This window comes from Tenrec ecaudatus, chromosome 11 (assembly GCF_050624435.1).
Source record: "Tenrec ecaudatus isolate mTenEca1 chromosome 11, mTenEca1.hap1, whole genome shotgun sequence".
NCBI classification, from domain to species: domain Eukaryota; kingdom Metazoa; phylum Chordata; class Mammalia; order Afrosoricida; family Tenrecidae; genus Tenrec; species Tenrec ecaudatus.
Window position 1 is genome coordinate 2,982,769 of NC_134540.1, and position 23,146 is coordinate 3,005,914.

Genomic DNA, 23,146 nt, shown 5'->3' on the forward strand with positions numbered 1-23,146 from the left:
GATGAACAGCCCGTGCCATGCAGATGATCCCACCTTGCTTGTCGAAAGTGAGGACTTGAAGCACTTGCTGCTGAAGTCTGAGGATCACATCCTGCAGCATGGATTACCATTCAGGGTCAACAAGACCTAAATACTCACATCTGGACCAATAGGTCACACCATGATCAATGGAGAGAAGTTCAAAGTTGTCAAGGATGCTGTGGCAGTCACCTAATCTGGTGTCAATTTAAGGATTAAGTGTGTAGGGGTGGAGTCTAGGCTGTCAATCTGGAGATAGCCAATGAGACTTCGGTGGGCATGGCCTTCTCCTGAGAATTCTGGGAAATCTAGTTCTTCCTCCTTGGAGGCGGAAGACACCTCTCTCTCTCTGCTACTCCCTTGGAGACATTGCAGAAGACAAGCCACATGGACGTAACCAGACCTCAGAAGCCAGAGAAGCCACAGAGAGACCCCTGCCAGCACCAAGATGCTTACAATGCTACAGATCTAAAGATTTTCTACCCATTGGCTTGTGATCATCCTGAATTTGGTTTCATTGCATGTGTTTTGTGAGTCTGAAGAGGACTTTATAGATGGGCATCGGCCATACGGGCTAATATCAGACTCATGGACTTGATCTGGACTGGGCTGGGAGGTTTTCTCAATGTTCAATTGCTCTTGTATAGAAATCTCTTTCTTAAATACATATGTGTGTCCATGGATTTGTTTCTCTAGTCTGCCCAGACTCACACAGATGCCGTCTTGTTTGGATCCACAGTCAATGTGCAGGGAAGCCGCAGTCAAGCTATCGGCCAGCACATCGCACTGGGTAAATCTGCACAAGACAAAAATGCTACTTTGGGGCCTAAGGGCACCCGACCCAAGGCCAGGTCTCTTCCATTGCCTCGTTTGCATGTAAAAGTTGGACACTGGGTCAGGAAGTCGAAAGAAGACTGATGCTTTTGATGGTGGTGCTGGAGGGTAATACTGACCAGACCACCAAAAGAACAAACAGATCTGTCTCAGAAGAAGTATAGCCAGAATGCTCCAGAGAGGCAAGGACGGCGGCACTCTGTCTCCTGGACTTGGAGCTTGTGGTCAGGAGAGACCAGTCCCTGGAGTGAAGAAGAGGAAGCCCCTCCAGGAGATGCACTGACACAGTGGCAGCCAACAATGGATGCACACATAAGGACAACGATGAGGTGGCACAGGGCCAGGCAGTGTTTTGTTCTTCTGTATGAAGGTCACTGTGAGTGAGAACTGACCTGATGGCACCAAACAACAACAACAACAAGCGTCCCTCCCGGGCGAGACCACCAGGGCCTCTCAGTGTGTTGTGTTACAGTGCCTTGCAAAGCTGCTGCTGGGAGCTAGGTCATCCGTAGTTTACATTCCAGCGGGGTTTCAGCAGAGCTTCCAGACTAAGAACAGACTCCTAAGAAGGGACAGGCTGCTCCTCTTCTATGGGATTAGCAACTGAACTCTGCAGGAAGAGTCTGAAACTCTGCCAGGGGGAATGCCGATGGATGCACCCTGCAGGTTGGAAGAAAGTCTAACAACAAGTGGGGAAGAGCCAGCCATCGTGTTGTGGGCAGTCAAGCCTGCAGGAGGGGCGACTCTACATTAACACAGGGCCTGGGACGACAGAGTCACTGCAGAGCAGTAATTGTGAGGAGGGAGCGGACCAGGAGGCGTTTTGTTCTGGGGTGCAAAGGGTTGCCATGGGTCAGAAGAGACTCTGGTGCCCACAACATCAACAACACTGCGAGTCAGTCAATTTCTGTTTGTCAGAGCTACCCCTCAGTAGTCCGGTGGTACAGGAGCTTGAAACCCTATGAGACTTGGGAATGGCCACTTGCCTGCTCTGAGGGAGGGGAACCCTCCCCCTCCCCCCCAGGCTGCGTCCCACACTGGAGCAGAGTTAAGTGAACACCAGGAATGGGATGCATCCAATGAGGGAGATGAGGAAGGGGGAAAGGCAGGGTGAGTCATGCACCACCTTGTTCCAGGAAGAGGGTGTGGGCTACCCCTCTGAAGGGGGTGGCTTGCAAATAGTGGGTGATTTCCAAGTGGTGCCAGGTTGTCCACAGCCAGAGACATTCAGTGCTTAGAACGGAGTCCCTGTAGGCTAGGTCTCAAGCCCAGCAGACGCTATGCAGGAAGATGAGGTTGTTTGTTCCCATGAACGGAGCAGTCCTGGGGTGGGTGGGTCCCGGTGTGGTGTGAATGGTTAAAAGGCAGACTCAGGATCCTTGGGACAACTCACAGCCATCAGGTCAATGCCGACTCATCGGGACCCTACAGGACGCAGTAGAACCACCCCTGTGGGTTTCTGGGACCATAGCTCTTTATGGGAGTAGAAAGCCAAACCCACAGGGGCGGCTCTACCCTGTCCTAGGCGGTCGCTGTGAGTCGGCATCCCCTCATCGGCAGTGAGTTTGGGTCTGCTTGAGCATCTAGGCAGAAAGCTCACACTGTACACCCGGGTCCCTCAAGCCAGGGAAGCCGACCTCGGGAACGATCAAGCCTCAAACAGCCCCAATCAGGACACTGAACACATCCTTGGGTGCATCCCCCTGCATCCCACTGATCAACTGGGGCCGTGCGTTGGAAGCCACGGAGCAGAACACAAGGAAGGCTCTCACAGCCTTGCAGACTTGGGACAAACCACGGCACCGAGCCCCGCTGACACAGGACCATGCTACTGCTCCTCTCCTGGGAGTCACATGAGAGTCCCTCTCATGGCGGCCACCTTCAAGCCAACCCCATCAAGGTGACCCCAGGGGACACGGAAGAACTGCCCCGCAGGCCTCCCGCAGCAGTCATCCTAAGGGAGCCGACCGCCAGGTTCTGCCCAATGGCTTGTACCTGTCAGTTTCCATTGGGCAGTTGAGTGTGTGCCATCAGGTCTCCTTTGAGTGCCACAAAGGGCCAAAAACAAAACACACACATTTGTTGCTCATAAAGCCACCAGGACACACTTCCCAGCGAATCGGTTCCTTGAACTGGGGCAGCCTCCCAGGGGCCACGAAGTGATGGGTGTGAGATGCTCTGTGGCAGATGCCTTTTAAATAATAACTTAAAATCATTGAGTGTCATGTCGGTGGAGCATCGAAATAGTGGCACCATCCTCCCGTGTTCTGGGCTGCTCCTCTCCATGGACCCACGTGGAGTCAACATGACTCACAGTGACCCTGGAGGACAGGGCAGAGCGGCCCCTGTGGATTTCTCAGACTGCAAATCCTCACGGGAGCAGACGGCCTCCTCACCCCGCCCCCCTCAGGGAACTGGTGCATTTGACCTGCTAACCTGGCAGGGAGCAGCCCAACGGGAACCCCCAGATGCTTCTTGGTCTACCTCTGTTCCCGCTGGTGATTCCTCCGAGAAACAGCAAAAAGAAGCAAAGACGCTGAAATTAAATTGTTGGGGGCGGGGGGTGGTGTGGAGGAGCCTGGGACAGTCAGGTAAAACGAGACGCCTGGATCGGAGACAGATTTCCCATTGCCCTGAAAAGACCCTCCCTGCTCTCACCTTGGAAGGTTATTCACCTCTCTGCTGCAGAAGTTGGTGGTTCCAGTCTACCCAGGACTCGTCAGGAGAAAGGCCTGGGCATCGGTCCTGATAAAAACAGCAGCAGGAAATCCTACGGGGCGGCCTTTCTCTGTCCCACGGGGTCTCCCTCCAAGAGCCGGCGAGGACTTGACAGCCCCGTCTTCCAAACAGAAACCCAGCCCATCAGAGACACTCGGGCACCCCATTAGCTAAGTCAGCCCACACACCGACCCAAGTCAAGCTGATCAAGACATACTGATGACCGTATTCATGGAAGCACTTGCTGACACGCACATTTTTAAAGAAGGGAAATTCAACATAAAACACACCTACCTGAAGAAATAATTTTCTACTATCATTGTCTTTGCATATTTATTTTCCCCTACCTTTTCTTCAGAGAAAAAACAAAACACAAGCTCACTGCCATCGAATGGATTGAGTTTCACAGTGTGTTAGTCTGGGTACTGTAGTGAAACAAAACCACAGAAACTCATGTATGAGAGTTTTATATAAAGGGTAAATGCACATCAAGAAAACATCCCAACTCAGTAATGCCCAAGCCCAAGTCCAACATTAACCCATATGTCCAACACCAATCCACAAAATCCTCCATCTCAAAAAACACACACAGTGATGCCGACTGCAGGAGGCTAGCAGAGTCAGTGAGCATGTAAGCATTTCAGCACTGGCTGGCAGGGGTCTGTCTCCACATGGCTGCTCCAGCACCCAGGGCTGCATCGGGGTAGGTCCATGTGGCTTCTCTTTGGGGATGTCTTGCAGGAAACCTTGCCAGCTGAAACAGGGAACTGGCTAAGGCAGCTGCACCCTGGTCCGACCATCACAAAGCAAGAGACCTGAGAACTAGAAAGGCGAGGCTCACCGAGCCATTTATCCCTTTGCCCTTCAATTAACCCCATATGTCTTTATCGGCCAGGTTGGCACAATAACTCACATGCGACCTTAAATAGGACAAGGTAGAACTGCCCCTGTGGGTTTCTGAGACTGTCGCACCCTCTGTCGGATGTAGAAAGCCTTGTCTTTCTGCTGGGGAGTGACTGGTGATTTTGAACTGCTGACCTTGAGGTTAGCAATCTCCAGTCTTTCCATGAGAGAAAGATGAGGCTTTTGAGGCAGTGACATCATCTCCTGTCGACTTGTGAAGGGTTGGAGTCTAGCCTGTCAATCAGGTCGCAGCTTGAAGACCTCATTTGGAGGTGCCACAGAGATAAGTAGCTCGCCGGAGGCCAGGCACACTCACACAATGTCTGCTTCGTCTTCCTGCTGACAATATACATGGAGCTATGCTGATGGCAGGCAGAGCCCTGGAGCTGGAGGAGCCACGTGGAAACTCACTTCAGCACTGAGATGCTTCCACCACCACCGGATCCATAAGACGTTCCACCCGCTGGCCTGTGATGTTCCTGCACTCGGTGTCATTGCATATGTTGTGTGAGTCTGAAGAGGAATTACTGACTGGTATTGGACATATGGGCTTAATACCAGGCTTACAGACTTGATCTGGACAGGGCTGGGTGTTTTCTAAATATACAGTTGCTCTTTTATATATATATATATATATATATATATGAGTGTCTATGAATGTGTTTCTCTAGTCCACTCAGTCTAACACAGCTTTCTACTCCCATGAAGAGTTACAACGGGGGCTAGTTCTACCGTGTCCTATAGGGTGGATATGAGTCCGAATCGACTCGATGGCCCTAAGTTTTTTTTGTTGTCCCGGGCATCGCAAGCTTCCAGCCTTTGAGTGAGCAGCTCAGGGCATAACCGTCTGGGTTCCGGGGCTCCTTTGTACCGAGCCCGGAATGCCCTAGAGCGTCCTTCATCCTTCGATCCGATCCTACAGTCACCAGTAGGATCTCCAGCAGGATGGGGGTGGGGTGGGGTTGGGAGTCTAAATGTCATTCGCCTTGGCTTGGACTCACATCCTGGTTTGAACAAATCCCTTCCTCGTTTGAACAAATCCCTTCCTGGTTTTGGACTACTCACTCCCTCGCGCCTCCTCTTCCCACCTGCACCCTGGAAAGGAATGAGGAGGGTGAACAGACAGACCCCACAGTCCCTCCGCCCACAGCAGTCTCTGTTGATACCTCGTGTCCCAGCCTTGTGAGTGACTCTACACTCAGGTGTTCCTGTTTTCACCAACAGCTAACGGCCGTCCAGTACATAAGATGACCGAGCCCTAGGAGGACGTCAGCTTGGCAGCTAACTGAAGGGTGGGCATGGCTTAAGCCTGCCCAGTGGCTCCAGGGGGAACAGTGCTGGCCATCTGCTGCTGTCATGGGGCGGGCTGACTCAGTCATTAGCCAGTGGCCGGCAGCAACCTAAGGAAGCCACCTCGCCGAGACCCTGGAAGAGAGTGGGGCCTGAGTAACCGTGACCGTGACCACTATTCTGGGGCGGTCCATGTGCATCGGTGAAGAACAAAGCTAGCCCAAACCCACTGCTGTTGGGCAGATTGAGACTCATCAAGAGCCTGCAGGACAGCGTGGGCTGCCTCGGTGCCACTGAGGTTGCAGCTCGCTAGGAAAGCAGACAGCCTCTTCTTTCTCCCTCTGAGCAGCTGGTGGGTTTGAACTGCCAGCCCTCTGGCTAGCAGGCTAACATTAATGCACTATAAAAAGACGAGGAAACATTGATGCGATCAAGGATTTCATTTTCCTTGGATCCACAATCAAGGCTCACGGAAGCCGAAGTCAGGAAGGCAAGGGACACACCACTGAGGGCAAGTGCGCTGCCCGAGGCCTCTTTGAAGTGCTGAAGGGCAGCGATGCCACGCTGAGGTCTGAGACCGACGCGAGCCTTGGGATTCTCAATCGCCTCGTGCACCAAGGCTGGATTAGGACCAGGGAAGTCTGCCGACGGATGGGTGCCCTTTGCTTGCAGTGCCGGCGAAGAACACTGGGGTCCTGGGGACTGCCAGAGAGCAAACAAGTCTGTCTCAAAAGGACAGCCAGGATGCTCCTTATAAGATGGAAACAGAACAAACGCAAAAAAGGAGGCAAGGGTGGCTGGGCTTCAGCTCAAGTTCTTTGGACACAATGGAGGAGGGGCCGTCGGGAAAAGGACGTCCTCTTTGGTAAAGTAGAAGAGCCACGAAGAATAGGAAGCATGTTAATGAGATGACCTGACACAGTGGCCGCAACCCCGGGCTCCCACCTAGCACAGACGGCCAGGACGGCCGTGACAGCAGGACCGTGCGGTGTTGAGCCTAATGAGTCAGAGTCCAGCGGCCAGCACCTCACGACAACAAGAACAAGGAAGCGGGGTCCGTGGTAGGCGCCTCAACTGCCCTGCTGCAGCACTGGGGTCCATGCCCTGCCAGGGTGCCTCCTTCACGTGTGGCAGCGGCGGGGTGGGTGCTGCTCGGAGCTTCCCAGCCTCTGACTTATGCAAATCCACCAACGACAATGCTACGGGCCAAGGGCACACGGGCCCAAGGGCGGAGTTCAGAAGGGTTGGGACAGGCTTAGGGACGGAATCAGGAAACATGGTAGAAGGGGGACACAGGTGGAGTTCAGAAGGGTTGGGACAGGCTTAGGGACGGAATCAGGAAACATGGTAGAAGGGGGACACAGGTGACGTGGCGGGACGGAAACGGCAGCAGGTGACATGGAACAAACAGTGTACGACGGACAGATCGTGCAGTGGAACGTGACGCTCCGCTCTGTAGACCTCCCAACAACCGGTGATAAAACCTTCAAAAGAAAGACAGCCAGAGGGCCGGGGCGGGTCACGGGGACGGCCAGCGGGGGGTGGGCACCGCCATGCTCAGGTGAACGTGGGTGGCCACGAGCCGGGGTTGACCACGCCGGGAGGGTGTGGGCCGGTGGGGGAGATCACACAGGGATTTTGACAGGGATTCGGAGGCACCTGCACTCACCTGACCCCGCATCCCAATGCATCATGGGAGGATAACATTCCCAAGGGACACAAGAAGAGTTCTCCAGTGGGAGGAGAGCCCCCACCCCAGCTCTATGGCTCTGCTTTTGGCAAAATGGCTTAGCACTGCTGGTCACGCAAGAAGCTCCGGTGGGCCAGTGGTGGGCTCTCTGTGGCACAGTCAAGCCGAGGGAGGTGGTTCCTGCGCAGCCTGCCCGGTAGCTCCCCAGAGGAGGGAGGACTCTGGATCTGGTCTCCTAAGGATGACAGCAGAGGAGGAGGATCCTGTGGGGCAGGCCTACACTGTCACAGGGAGTGTGTGTGTATGTGGGGGGGGTTGTTGGACCCCTAGAGATGCCCATTTATTTTGTCCCCATTGGACACATGAGGAAAGGGAGAGTGAGAAGGCTTAACTGTCTCAGGGTTGTTGGGGACCACTATGCACCCCCAGACCTGAAGCTTACACAGGCCCACATTGGGGGATAGGGGGGTGGGGGCCAAGGTCGCTCAAGGTGAGATTTAACAGGGCACACACACAAAAAGAGCCAAATTCATCATCTTGGAGTCATATTCCGACCCACGCTCAAGGTTTGCAAGTAACGTCGGGGGTCAGGTGTTGGGCGGTTTGCACCTACTAGCTGCTCCTCTGGAGAAAGTCGAGGCTGCCTGCTCCTGCCGAGATCTGCCATCTCAGGGACACTCAGGAGCAGTCCTCCTCTGCCCCGTAGGGTGTACTAGGAATGGGAAGCCACTCAACTACAGTGGGTGTGGCTGGGGTTTTCATCTTTAGGAAGCAGGTCAGGACAGCCTGGGGTCTACAAGACCCCCGCCAGGGAAGGCAGTCACTCAGCCCAGACACACATCACCGGCCAGGCCTGCGGAGGTGTCTCTCTGCTGGACATCAGGATCCCCTTGCTGTCCAGCTGATTCTAACTCAGAGTAAGCCTACAGGACAGAGCAGACCTCCCTCCCAGGGTTTTCAAGGCTGTACATCTTTACGGAAGCAGCTTGTCCTATATTCTCCTCCTGCTGAGTGGCTGGTGAGCTCGAACCACTGCCCTTTTGGTTAGCAGCCAAGTGCTTACCCAGGACTAAACCCCAAACCCAGCTCATTCCCATTGAGTCCATTCCCAGTCACAGCCGGTCCCCTATCAGGCAGGGTAGGGCTGCCCCTGTATGTTTCTGAGATGGTGTCTCTTGACGGGAGTAGGAAGCCTCATCTCCTGTAGTGTCTGGCTGGTGGTTTCGAACTGCTGACCTTGTGGCTAGCAGCCCAACTCAAAACCAGTACACCAAGCACAGGAGGAACAAAAGGCCAACATGGGAAGGGCTGGGCTAAGCATAGCCCACAGAGGGTAATGGGTGGTGGGCCTTGGGCAGTGTGTTCAGGTACTCAGAGGCCATCAATGCTGATGGAAGCCCCCACAGGTGGGTCTCTCTCTCTCTTTGAGGAGACGCTAGTATAGAGGATGTTGAATCGAGGTGTCCACGAAGACCCTCAGCCCTCAATTCCTTGCCATCTAGTCAAATTCTCTCCTACTGTCCCTATGGGACTAAGTAGACCTGCCCTGTGGGTTTCCAAGGTCGCAGCCTACCCCGCCTGGGCCAGGCAGTCTCACCTTGCTCCCTGGGACCCATAGGTCCCTCTCCATGGTTCCACAGGTGGGCTTGAAGTTCCAGCCTCCTGGCTCCTAACCAAGCACTAAACTACGCCCCACCAGAGCGCCTTAAAAATGTTACACACTGAAGAAAGCCGATAGTGCCCGGCTATCAAAAGATATAGCATCTTGGACCTTAAAAGCTTCAAGATAAACAAGCAACCAGCTAGCTAAGAAACAACAAAGCCCACATGGAAGAAGCACACCAGCCTACCCCGACATGATTGCTGAAGACAAAGCAGGTGCATAAGCAAACGCAGTGAAGAAAGCTGATGGTGCCCAGCTGTCAAAAGATATAGAATCTGGGGTCCTGGAGGCTGGAAGATAAACAAGGGCCATCTAACTGAGAAACAACAAAGTGCACATGGAAGAAGCACACCAGCCTGTGAGATCACAAGGTGTTGAAGGAGTCAAGTTATCAGGCATCAAAGACCAAAAAAGAAAAATCATAGTACTGTGAATGAGTGAAGGGGAGTGCAGAGTGGGGACTCAGGGCCCATCTGTGGGAAATTGGGCATCCCCTTGCAAAAGGGCTGCGGGGAGGAGATGAGTCAGTCAGGGTGCAGGGTAGCAAGGATGAAATATACAATTTTTCTCTAGTTCTTGAATGTTTTCTCCTCCCCCACTATCATGTTCCCAATTCTACCTTACAAATCTGGCTGGACCAGAGGATATACGCTGGCACAGATAGGAACTGGAAACACAGGGAATCCAGGACAGATGATCCCCTCAGGACCAGTGGTGAGAGTGGCTATACTGGGAAGGTGGAGGGAAGGTAAGGGAGAAAGGGGGAATAGATTACAAGGATCTACATATAACCTCCTCCCTGGGAGACAGACAGCCGAGAAATGGGTGAAGAGAGACGTCAGATGGTGTAAGATATGACAAAATAATAATAATTTATTAATTATCAAGGGTTCATGGGGGAGGGGGGAGCAGGGAGGGATGGGAAAAAATGAGAAGCTGGTACCAAGGACTCAAGTAGAAAGCAAATGTTTTGAGAATGATGATGGCAACATATGTACAAATATGCGTGACACAATGAATGGATGGATGGTGATAAGAGTTGTACGAGCCCCCAATAAAATGATTAAAAAATATGTTATACACAAACCAAGCCAAACCCCCCACTGTGGTCAAGTCGATCCCATTTACGGCAACCCCACAAGACACAGCAGAACTGCCACAGCCACATTTGGGTGGTCCTGGCTGGCACCTCTCCGGGATGTGATCACCAGGCCTTTCTTGCTCAGACATGCCTGCTGACCTTCACGCCAGTGAACTACTACTAGGCTCTCATTCCTAATGCCCCACGGCTTGGCAGCACAGGTAGCCTTGTCAGAGTTAGTGTCCATGGCTTACCTGCTGCACCTTGTGAACACACCCGTGGGGGAGCAGAGTTGCTTCTCCAAGCAGGTATGTGGGCGCAGTAGTTCTGGGGTGGGGGAAAGCCTATTTTTGCAGGTGCTACAAGCTGGGGCTCTAAGGTGCAGCCTCACAGGCAGGCCCACTGGAGGATTGGGGAGCCACTTCCCTTCCCCAGCCACCCCCTTTTCCCTGTTCCGGGGCGTCCGCAGAACCGAGTGTCAGTGTTGCAAGCGGCTTACCGGAGGCCACGCTGAACTTCTCTTTCCTCTTCCTCTTTCTAGAAAGGCCTCAAACCAGGCCTGAGCCTCCCCAAGGAGGCTTGAGAAGGACCAAGACCACCCTGCTGGAAGCCAGCCTCTCCTGGCTCCTGGCTAAACTGAGACCACTGGATACATGCAAAATATGCACTCCAGGTAGGCAGGAGCAGGTCAGGATGGACCATTTCCTGGCATTCTAGGTGGTTGGATGGGGGAGGGGAGAGTTTAGGGAGGAGGGAAGGGACATCCCCCAGTGTCATTTGAAAAGAGATGGGGGACAGGGGAGGTGACAATACTATGTAAGGCCATCAAGGTCTTTCCTCGCATTTGTTATTGGGTGGCGAGTCCCTAAAGAGGTAGGAGAGGGGGGGCTAGAAATTTGTTCCACCGCTAAAGAGGTAGGAGAGGGGGGGGCTAGAAATTTGTTCCACCGTCAGAGGCTGCAAGATGATGGGGGGTTCATCACCCCCAAACGTGGGTGGGTTGGGCATCTAAGTAAAACCATAGTGACTGTCACATACCAAGGAGCCCTGTTTGGGCCTCACAGCTTCAGCCAAGCCCCCCCCCCCCCAAGTCTCTAGGGTGCAAATGAGCTGGGGGGCGGGGCGGGGCGGGCTGGCTGGGGAGAAACGGTCTCTGGGATATGATCAGAAGTGCACAGCCCTGCACACCTTGGGGTGAGGTCCTTGCTTCCAGAAGAACCATCTTGGCCACAGGCCCCCTGCCCTTTCCCCCACGCCCAACTGCCTGCACTTCCAGCACCAGCTACAATCACCAGCCTGCCCTTTGAGACCAGAGCAGCATTTTCCTGGGATTCACACACACATATAATACTTATCTATTTGTGTTCCCAGAGACCGAAGGCTCTTGAATAGCCACCAGCCCTGTAGGCGGAGCAGAAAGGTCCTGCGGTGCGCACGCAGGGCATCGCTGTCATCCCAGCCCCCCACCCGTCCACAGGCTGCCTTTCGGAAGCATCTGGGTCACACGGGGAACTTCGGAGCCGGCTGTTCTGACATCTTGGTCCCCCACTCGGGTCCCAGCCGCCCTTGTTTACGCGTCGGGAGAGAGAGCATGTCTTCTGCGCCGCCGAAGCCATCATGAGGGTGGGTTTGGGTGGCTCTTGTTTTGAAATGAAATATTAAAGCAGCAGCATCCCCGGCCCGATCCACCCACTCGGGCATCCAGGCGGGCAGGGGAGAGAGATCCAATCAATACATACAGCTGCAAATACCTCCAGATGCCAAATAAGGCTGGCTCTTCGGTTGGGGATTAGGTCCTCCCAACCCCCACTCCCACGGCCTCCCCCCTTTAGTCAATGCATTAATGAAACAATTACGAAGTACTCTCAGAGCCTTGCCACACCCCTCCCGAGGAACAGCACACTTCCGAAAATACCAGTATAAAAAAGCCGTGACACTCGCAGCAAACCCGGAGGCAGAGAAAGGTGCAGCCGGAATGCCGGCGCGGGCTCCCCCTTCAGACCCCCCTCCTCAGTCTGTAGAGCCCCGAAACTTGGCGGTCGCACCCCGCGGAAACCATGGGCCCGGCAGCGGTCCATCTCCCCCCCACCCCCACCCCCCCCCCACCCCCGCAGCCCTGGCCCCAGAACCCTAAGACCCTATGATCTGTGACATTGCGATCGTCCTAGCAGATGGCCGTGAGAAACTTCCTTGGCTGGGGACTCAGCCCCGCGCGCCGCCGCCGCCCACCTTATTTCCCCAAGCCTTACGCAACCTCCAGGCAGCCCACACACAAAAGGTTATTTTCTGCTACTCACTGTTGCCCCAGGATTTCAGTAAATATTTGATGCTGATCTCAAAGAAGCCCGAGTCCTGCTGGCTGGCCATGTCGGCGGCATACAAAGGGGCTGGGAGGACAGGGCCGCCGCCGGGAGGAGCAGGTAGGGCGCGCGGAGGCGAGGTGCCCGCTCGCTCCGCGATGGAGGCGGGCGCGCACGGGCGCGGGGAGGCTGCGGGTCCACGGCTGGCGCGCGCAGGGAGCCCTCATTTAAAGGGCCGCGCGGGGCCGGCGGAGGAATGCTGGGCCGCTCCTCCGGCTCGGCTCCGGGGCTGGCTGCCTCTTTGCTGGGGGCCGATCGCCCTCCCTGCGGCTCCAGAGGTGGCGGCGGCGGCCTGCATTCGGAGGAATGCCCGCAGCCAACCGTCCCCAGGCTCCCGGCAGCCAGGTGCGCTCCCCGGGCGGCCCCACCTGCGCCGGGCGCTCGGTCCTCCCCGGAGGCGGGCTTCCTGGCCGGCTGCCGGGATCCAGTGCACGCAGCGCCCTGCCCACGGCTCGGCGCGCGCGCGCGGGGCCCGGGGGCGGAGGGTGGGTGGCAGCGCCGCCCCTCCCCTGGCCACCCTCACCCCGAGTCGGCCCTGGGCCCGGCTCCCCGCCGCCGCAGGAGGGGGGCCGAAGCTGCCCAGGCTCCGGGCCCTGCGCGCATCCTCCCTCCGTGCGCCCCGCGGCCCCGGCAGGCGGCCCTGGAGCGCACCGGGAGGCAGCGCCGCGGCTCTCGGGCTGCGCCCTGGGGGCCGGGGCTTGGCCACAGCCAGGCGTTCCCGAGGCCTGGCTCCAGGCTTCCACCACCAGCGCTCAGGGCCTCTCCGTGCTAGGGATTGCAGGTAGCAATTCCCAGCCCCCCCTCCCCAATGGCGCCCCCCAACATTTGCCTCCACGTCAGACCTGCTTCTGGAGAGGCAGGGTCTCAGACCTCTCTTTCCAAGCCAGCTCTTGGAATTTTATTCCCAAAGGCCAGGAAGCCCCCTGCCCACCCCCGCCCCTCACCCCCTGCATGCTCTTGTATGATGGGGCCATGTTGTTGTTTTTTTCCTCCCGTATTTTAAATATTCTTTCTAAAAATTGAGTCATGAGGGAGGGGGGTAGGAGAGGGGAAGTTCTGTGGCAGGCAGACCAGTGACCAAGGGCCATAGGGATAGACATACTGGTGGGTTCCACCTGTAAGTCTGGTCTTCCTGTATGGTTTTGCATTTGGTTCCAGATTCCACCCCCACCCCCCATCCAGGACCTTCTAAATGTCTTCCTGTGGTGGTGGTTGGGTACCATCTAGTTCAGTGGTTCTCAACCTGAGGCTTGCGACCTCTCTGGGGGTCCAATGACCCTTTCACAGGGATTGCCCAAGACCAATCCGAAAACACATATTTCCCATGGTTTTAGGAACAGACGCACCACTCCTCTATCATTTCCAGGCAGGTCGCCCACATGCAGAGACACCCACATAGGAGTACCCCGTGTGAAGACTGTTACCCATGCCACACCATGCTTCAAGACAAAAGTTTGTTAATTTGTCATTAGAAATAAATATTTCACAATATGTAATTACACATTGTTTTTATGATTCATCACTATGCATTCATGATGTTCAATTTGTAACAATGAAAATACATCCTGCATATCAGATATTTACATGATGATTCATAACAGTAGCAAAATTACAGCGATGGAGTAGCAACAAAAATAATTTTATGGTTGGTGGGGGGTGGTCACCACAACATGAGGAACTGTATTAAAGGGTCATGGCATTAGGAAGGTTGGAAACCACTGGTCTAGTTCTTCGGGTCTCTGGGTTGTGGAGACTCACTTGGTTCATTTATCCATTGGACACCTTGCTTCTGCCTCCCTTTCAGTTTCCATCCCTCTTCTTCCCCTGGGCAGAGAGAGACCACTGTCCACACCCTAACTTAGATGACTTTCCCGAGCTCTTAGGACCCCAGTTGCTACGTATCAACTGGGGTGTAGAACACTGTCTCTGTGGAGTGTGTGTGCTATGGCAGTAGATGTTGACATCCATCAAGACTACGGTCTGCAAGATTGAGAGTAGCAATACCAGGAGGATGAGGGAAGGGGGGGGCGAGTAAGGGAGAACGGATCACATGATCTACATCTTACCCCCTTCCCAGGGGGACGGACAACAGAAAAGTGGGTGAAGGGAGACAGCGGTCAGTGTGAGGAATGAAAAATAAATGATAAATTATCAAGGGTTCATGCAGGAGGGAGAGTTGGGGAGTGGGGACAATGAGCTGATACCAAGGGCTCAAGTAGAAAGAAAATGTTTTGAAAATCATGATGGTAACATATGTACAAATGTGCTTGACTCATGGATGGATGGATGGATGGATTGTGATAAGATCTGGAAGAGCCCCCAATAAAATGACCCCCCAAAAAAAGACTATGGTCTGGTGCCGACACCCCCACCCCCCAGAGTATGGTATGCCTAAACCAGTGGTTCTCAACCTTCCTAATGCCGTGACCCTTTAATATAGTTCCTCACATTGTGGTGAATGACCCCCCCAACCATAAAATTATTTTCGTTGCTACTTCAAAACTGTCATTTTGCTACTGTGATGAATTGGGTGACCCCTGTGAAAGGGTCGTTTGATCCCAAAAGGGGTTGCAACCGACAGGTGGAGAACCGCTGCTCTAAGGAGTTTCATCAGGCTGTCTCTTGTGTGCCCCACCACACCCACATATGTATATGCAGCAAATGTAAACACACACGCAAACGTCCTCTGTCTGACAAACACACGCGCGCGCACGGTATACATACACAGACTATCCCCCACTGTGTCCGATGGAGTTTATCACAGTATTTACCTCTGTTGTCTTCCACTCTTGCCACTCTCCCAGCATCTTCCCTTGATGGAATTCTTACAAAAGCAGATTGCCACCTGGTTCTCCCACTGGGGGGGGCTGGTGGGTTCGAACCACCAAGCTTCCTGTTAGCAGCAGAGCACTTGAGCACTGCGCCACTATGGCCCCTTCAACACCCAGCACAGCAGAGGGTTAAATGAATAGTCCAGCTAATGATGTCTCCGTGGGTGGGATTTAGTCAGCCACCTCCTAGCCCCTCATAATTTAGCCACGCCTCAATGGCACTTCTATTGTTCATAACAAAATAAACTACTGTGTAGTTATTGAAAAGAGCACATGTTGAGCAAACCCCACATCAACATACAAACAGGACTTCTGGATTAAACAGCACCCCCAAAAAAGAACAAGCAAATAATGCTGCCGAGTTGATTGTGATTCATAAAGTAGGATGGAGAGCTGCCCGTGTAGGTTTCCGAGGCTGTCAATCTTTTAAAAAATTCATTTTATTGGGGGCTCGTACAACTCTTATCACAATCCACACATACACCCATTGTGTCAAGCACATTTGTATATTTGCTGCCATCATTGTTTTCAAAACATTTTCTTTCTACTTGAGCCCTTGGTATCAGCTTCTCATTTTCCCCTCCCTCTCCAACCCTTCCTCCCTCATGAACCCTTAATAATTTATAAATTATTATTATTTTTTTGTCTTACACTGACAGATGTCTCCTTTCAGCCACTTTTTCAATGTTCGTCCCCCAGGGAGGGGGCTATATGTAGATCATTGTGATCGGTTCCCCCTTTCTCTCCCCACCTTACCCTTACCCCCTTGGTATCACTACTCTCAATATTGGTCCTGAGGGGCTTATCTGTCCTGGATTTCCTGTGTTTCCAGCTCTTATCTGTACCATGTACATGCTCTGGTCTAGCCGTATTTGTAAGGCGGAATTGGAGTCACGATAGTGGGGGGACATTAAAGAACTAGAGGAAGGTTGTATGTTTCATTGTTGCTACACTGCACCCTGACTGGCTCATCTCCTCCCCTTGACCCTTCTGTAAAGGGATGTCCAGTTGCCTACAGATGGGCTTTGAGTCTCTACTCCGCACACCCCCTCATTCAATGATATGATTTTTTTGTTCTGGGTCTTTGATGTCTGATACCTGATCCTATCGATACCTCATGATCACACAGGCTGGTGTGCTTCTTCTATGTGGATGTTGTTGCTTCTCAGCTAGATGACTGCTTGTTCATCTTCAAGCCTTTAAGACCCCAGACACTATATCTTTTGATAGTCGGGCACCATCAGCTTTCTGCACCACATTTGCTTATGCACCCATTTGACTTCAGCAATTGTGTCAGGAAGGTGAGCGTCATGGAATGCTAGGTTATTAAAACAAAGTGCTATTGTGTTGAGGGAGTACCTGAGTAGAGGCCCAATGTCCATCTGCTACCTTAATACTAAACCTATAAATACATGTACATAGATCTATTTTCCTATCATCATATATAAGTATATTTACATATGTACATGCCTGTATGTAGACCTCTATAAATGCCCTTTGCCTCCTAGTTCTTTCCTCTATTTCCTTTGACTTTCCTCTTGTTCCACTACCATGTTCAAGGCTGTCAATCTTGATGGGAGCAGATGGCCTTGCCTTTCTCTCGAGAAGCAGCTGGTGGGTTTGAACCACTGACCTTGTAGTTAGCAGCCGATGCCTAACCCACTGCACTACCAGGGAGCCTCTGGCTGGTAGCTCATTGAAGAAGGAAAAGGGGTCAAGCATGAGCTACTTTGTTCTTCTCAAGGCTAAGAATTTTAAGAAATTCAACAGCACAGAGAGCTTTCGGGGCTATGTCTCCAGAAAAGCCCTGGCTCCCTGCATATGCCTGGCTTTCCAATTCCTGAGCCTCCCCCTGCAGAGAAGTCCGTGTCCGGCTCTGCTGACAAGCCCTTAGCTCGGGACAACCAGTCAGAGGGGCTGCTTCTTTTTTAGATTTCTGTCCTTTAATGATCTTCAGAGAGGAAATCCACAAAGATGCTTCCAGCTCAGTAACAGACTGAAGAAAACATGGTGAACTTGGGCTACTTGGCAGACCTTGGGCACCGATCTTCATCAGAGTCAAGCGGTCAGAGGAGTGGCGTGTTCCTTTGTGGGTTTTGTACCATCTTCCTGTAGCCACTTCTCCCAGCATGATAGTCCTGCCCACTCTCATCTCGTACCTGGCTCCCAGCACCCTCGGCCATACTGCCTGCCTTCCCTACAGCCTGCGTCCCAGGCTGTTCGAATCACCTGGTCGTCCAGACGCGTTCCATTTAGGTATGGCAGGGCGTGTCCTGCATCTGATCTTGAGTAGTATTCCACAAAGCGGAATCCAGATGCCATGTCTTCACTTTATCCACGATTTTCTTTACGTCGCCACTCTTGAGGAAGAGTTTGTAGGTTTGTTCTTCAGTGGTGTAAAGGGAAAGGTTTCCAACATAGGGAGCACAGCTTGTCTTCAGTAATTTTTCTTGCTCCATATATCACCCCAGAAGTATTGGTCCCAGTACTCGGGTTAGCTCTAAGTAGGAGTCCCTCCGCAGCGCCTTCAGGAGGCCCCCAGACATCACGCCAAGACGTGGACGAAGCGTCCAGACTCTGTGGATCCTGAGAAGGCCACCAGAGGGGCTTCTTGTCCACCCCACGCACACTAACATGATGAGTGGATGTCACTGTGTGTCATCTGCCTCTGCAGCCGAGCTCCCTGCATGGTGACAGCACCCAGGTCACCACAGCGTGGCACACTGGCAGGCACGGGTGGGCCTCACACTAGGACATAAACCCAACGCAAACCCACCGCCATCCCACCCCTCCCAATTCCTAGTGGCCCCGTGGGACACAGCAGAACTGCCCCGGAGGGCTTCCCAGATGAAATCTTTCCAGGCAGACGGCTGCATCTTTCATAGGCCAGCCCGGCTGGTGGCGGGAACCACCAAACTTCTGAGCGAGCCACTGAGCTCTTTACACCACGGGCCACACGGCTCCTTTCTGACGAGTGTGTGAGTCATAGTGTCCCCCCGCCCCGCCCCCCAACAGAATGGAACACTGCCCGGTCCCGCGCCAGCCTCACGGTCACGGTTAACTTTGAGCCCCTTGGTGCAGCCACAGGAAGGCTCATCCCCAGTGCACAGGGGATTAAATTTGTCGTTCTGTTCCACTTGAGGGTAGTGAGTCTTTAGAGGCTTCGTGGAGCCCTGGTGGTACAATAGGCTACACCTGAGGCTGCTGCCCAACAGGTTTTGCCATTTCTGCTGCTCCTGGAGGGGAGGGGGGATGAGGTTTTCCACTTCCATGAAGATTTCCAAGCTCAGAAATCCTGTGGGGCAGCTCTGTTCTGTCGTGTCGTCGGGTCACTGTGGGTTGGAACGGACTTGCTGGGAGTGAGTTTGGGCTTTGGTGTCTGTTGTTTTGTTTGGGGTTTAGGGATGCCCCAAACTGTCAAAAACTTTTTTTTAAATTTATTTTTATATATATTTCTTTTTTTGGAAAACTTTTAATAAGTGAAACAAGTTTTTTTGATAACACTTAAAAGGTGGTATACTACTTTTAAATACCAATGTTATGGATGGATATCAGAAGTGGGTGAAGGGAGACAAAGGGCAGTGTAAGACATGAAACAATCATAACAAGAGATAATTGATCAGGATTCATGAGGGTGGGAGGGAGGGAAAAATGAGGAGCTGATAGCCAGGGCTCAAGCACAAAATGTTTTGGAAATGATGATGGCAACAGAGGTACCAATGTGCTTGACACAATTGATGTGTGGAGTGTCACAGGAGCTGTAAGAGCCCCCAGTAAAATGGTTTTTAAGAAAATAAAATTAAAATACCAATGCTATTTTGTGAGGGTAGCACGGAGATCTTTAAAAACAGATGCAAAAATTCAACGTGGTGCAAAAAGGGCAGGCTTTGAAGCTGGGCTGGAGAGACTCGGTCTGACGTACGTGGGACACGTGATCAGGAGCGACCAGTCCCTGGAGAAGGACATCGGGCTTGATAAAGCAGAGGGGCAGCCACAGAGGAAGGCCCTCGATGAGATGGACGGGCACAGTGGCCTCAACACTGGGCCCAGGCATAGGAGGAATGGTGAAGATGGCACAGGACCGGGCGGGGTTTGGTTCTGTGAATTGGAGCTGACCCGGCGGCACCTAGCAACGCCATTTTGTGACTCACACAATCCCCCCCACCCCACACAGCCCCGTTGATTTTATTTTAAAAGAAAAAAAAAAGCACAAAGAAGTCTTGACTGGCTTTAAGAGCTTTGGATCCTAGCTGACATTTATAAGTTTCCACTCTTAAAAATAAGACTGTCTGAGAACGCCCCTGATGATGTTCCAAGCAGAAACGATCCCAACGTTTTCAACGCTATTTAGACAAGAGCGTGCCCCCCCATTCCCCCCCCCCCAGTTTGTCCCCATGAAGAATGAACCAGCAAGTCAGAGCTCAGCGCTGGCCTCCTGGAGCCTGGAGCGTCCACCATTGGCTTTCATCCCAAGGGGTACCGTGGAAGAGAGCGTGTATTGTCGAGGCACAGAACAGAACAGGCTCTTTGTTGACCTGCGATCCAACAGGCCACCACCTGCTCGGGCTGGGAGGAGTCCTTTATCCTTTTGTCTTCCTTCTCTGTTTCAGACCCCCAGGCTTTCTCCCCTCTCTCTCTAGAGAGGGCCCTGAGAAAATGCCAGGACACCTGGACAGCGACCCTGGACACACACCGTCCCTGGCCCTGCTTCCTGGGATGGCGCTGGGGCTTGAGACAGCTAAGAGGATGGGACAGGATGGCCGACTGCCTGCCTGCAAAGATCAATACCGATGAATAAATAAACAAGCTCCAGCCTTTGTTATTGAACCTGAGGAGCATTAAAGAGGAGCCCGAAGGTGGAGTCAGACCCTGATGTGAAGCTGGTGGGGACACGGGATCAGCACGTGGGTCCCAAAGGGTGGGGAGGAGCCACAGGTGACTTGGGAGGAGTGACAGTGGTCCACAGCAGCAGCAGGTTGTCACTGCCATTGCGTGTCCGAGCCACAGCAGAAGGAAACACCACCGGTCCTCCTGCCCCATCCTCCCTGTTCCTGTGCTTGAGCCCAAGCACCAGGCTTAGGGGGCGGGAACAAACTACAAACAAACTGCAGCCAGCTCAAAGCGACCCCAAGGTAGATGTTCCCTAAAACCGTAACTCTTTGCAGGCATTAGAAAGCCCCACCTTTCTCCCGCAGAGTGGCTCGGGGTTTTGAACTGGGGACCTTGTGGATCACGGCCCATCTTGTAACGGCGACATCACCAGGGCTCCGGGGAATGTAGTACTGGGTGGAAATGCATATTGTATCCTATTTCAAGCTCACGGTGAACTTAGTAATGTGGACAGCCCCAATTTGCAGCTGAGAACACCGGGGCTCCAAGACCCACAAAGGGAGGTCAGACCCAGTCAAACAGAGCCCACTGCCGTGGGTAACCCACCCAAACTGTCCCGGTCGAGCAGATAAATGCTCACAGCGACCCCAGGGGACAGGGTGGAACTGCCTCAGTGGTTGTCCCAGACGGTCACTGCTGTCGGGGAGTAGAAAGCTCTGTCTCTCTCCCAAGGAGCGGCCGGTGGCTTTGAACTGCAGACCTTGAGGTGAACAGCCCAACGAGGACCCACCGTGCCACCAGGCCTCTGTCCTATGGAGTCAGAGGATGGGTTTAAATGCCAACCTTGCAGTTAGCCGCTGAGGGTCCCTACTGACACTATGGGTGAGGCACTGGGCTGCGAGCCTCAAGGTTAGCAGATTGGAACCGTCACTCCTGGGCAGGAGATGAGGCTGTGTGCTCCGTCCGATAAAGACGGCAGTCTTGGAAATCCTATCAGGGCTGGTTCAAGCTGAATCAACTCAATGGCCGTGCGTTGGTGGGTACATATGCTTTAAAATGCATCTGTAAGTTTACACATAATGCTTGCCATCCCCAAAGACGTGGTACGATTGGCTTCACAGACCCACCCAACCCACTGCTGTGAAGTCCATTCCAATCACGGTGACTGTGGGTTCCTAAGACTTTTTATTTTTAAATTAATAATAACTGAATACTCAGAGAAGTAGAAAACCTCATCTTTCTCTCTTGGACCAGCTGGTGGTTTTGAACTCCCGCTGGCTTGCAGGTAACAGCCTGACGGGTCATCCACCCACTAAGCCACTGGGCTCCTGGCTTCATAAAAACACTGATAACAAAGGGCAAGACCCATGGAAGTAGAGAAAGACCACGTGGCAGTATTCCACTTACAATAACTGCAGGGGGAGCAGGTGAAGGGGCCAGCTTCAGTCAGGGAGGTCGACAGGAAGGTGAGATCTAAGAGCAGAGGGTGAACTAGCCTCAGGCAGGGATAGGGTGGGGCAGGGGCAGGGGCTGGGCTGTAGGCCAGAGTGGCTTTTGGGTTTGGCTTCACAAACGAGTGCTTAACCATTGTGCCACCAGGGCTCCTTCATGCCCTCCATAACCCTGCCCACCACCAGGGGGTCTGCTGTGGTAAGTTACATCCTCTGCCCTCAATTAGAGACTGAAGAGGGAAGGGGTGGAGTCTAGCCTGTCAATCAGGTCGCAGCTTGATGATCATCATTCGGAGGTGCCAAGGAGATAAGTAGCTTGCTAGAGGTGGGACACACGCGCACTCTCTTGGAGACATTCCTGTTGACGAGCTACACGGAGCTATGCCAAAGCCACGTGGAGACCCACGCCAGCACTGAGAGCCTTACACCACCACTGGATCCACAAGACTTCCCACCCACTAGCCTGTGATCTTCCTGAATTCGGCGTCACTACATGCGTTGCATGAGTCTGAAGAGGATTTTATAGACTGATATCAGACATGTCGGCTAATATCGGACTCATGGACTTGGTCTGGACTGGGCTGGGATGTTTTCTCAATATTCTATTGCTCTTTATATAAAGTTCTTTCTTACACACATGAGTGTCCATGAACTTGTTTCTCTATTTTACCTGGATTAGTACATCAATTCTGACTCACGGTGACCTTGTAGGACAGAGAACTGCCCCATAGGGTTGCCCATAGGCTTTCTTCTTCAGGCAAGCAGACTGCCTCGTCTTCCTCCCACAGAGTGGCTGGTGTGCTCCAACAGCTGGCCTTGGGGTTCATATCCGCACGCTCAACCACTGTGCCTCCAGAGTCCTAGCACACGGAGTCCCTGTGAGCACCTGAACAGGTCCCTGAACAGGTAGACTATCACACAAGACTCCTGTAGCTGGTGCCCCACAGAAAAAAAAGGGTGGGGGAGGGCCAACATTCATGCAATTGGCTCACATTTTGACTCATATTTCAGCGTGTCTTTCCAAGCAATTCTGACCATTTATTTTGAGACCGAAATGTGTCGTTTTCAAGGAATAAGACACAGCTTGGCCAGCAGTTGGCTGCTGGCCAAGCCCCAGAGCCGTTAGCTAATGATGGGAAAGCGTCTGGTTATGCCAGTGGGGTGAGGGTCGCTTCCCGCCCTTCCCCATGGACGGCGCACGTGGGCACGCGTGTGTAATTGCTGTTATTCATGCACCACTCCCTCTGGGAGGGCGGGGAGACCCTACTAGCTTCCCGAGGGAACAAAGGGTGTAGACGGCAGCATGGGGAGGACTGGCTTCCCCCACGCTGGACCAGCAGTTTGCAGACCCCACGGAGGTCTGTGTCCTCACTGGGGTTCATGGTTTCTTAATGATCATGGGTTGGAGGTGAAGGAAGGGTGGGGGAGCGGGGAGGGGACATAGTTTTGCTTTCAGTAGCTGAGGAACCTTCCAAGG

General features: G+C 53.2%; 1 protein-coding gene and 1 pseudogene across 4 annotated transcripts in view; both read right to left on the minus strand.

Annotated features, from left to right (window-relative positions):
• FRY (FRY microtubule binding protein) overlaps positions 1-12,989 on the minus strand; it is a 247,779-nt gene extending 234,790 nt beyond the window's left edge. For 3 of the 4 annotated variants that reach the window (XM_075562770.1, XM_075562769.1, XM_075562768.1), the window contains exon 1: positions 12,495-12,988. In XM_075562770.1, the coding sequence (XP_075418885.1) occupies positions 12,495-12,564 (70 nt within the window). In that variant the 5' untranslated portion in view covers positions 12,565-12,988. Of the gene's footprint in view, positions 1-12,494 lie in introns of all 4 variants that reach the window. The other variant, XM_075562772.1, reaches the window with a different exon arrangement.
• A 4,465-nt stretch (positions 12,990-17,454) lies between these two features.
• Positions 17,455-17,934, minus strand: LOC142461534 (nuclear cap-binding protein subunit 2 pseudogene; annotated as a pseudogene).
• Positions 17,935-23,146: the final 5,212 nt, after the last annotated feature.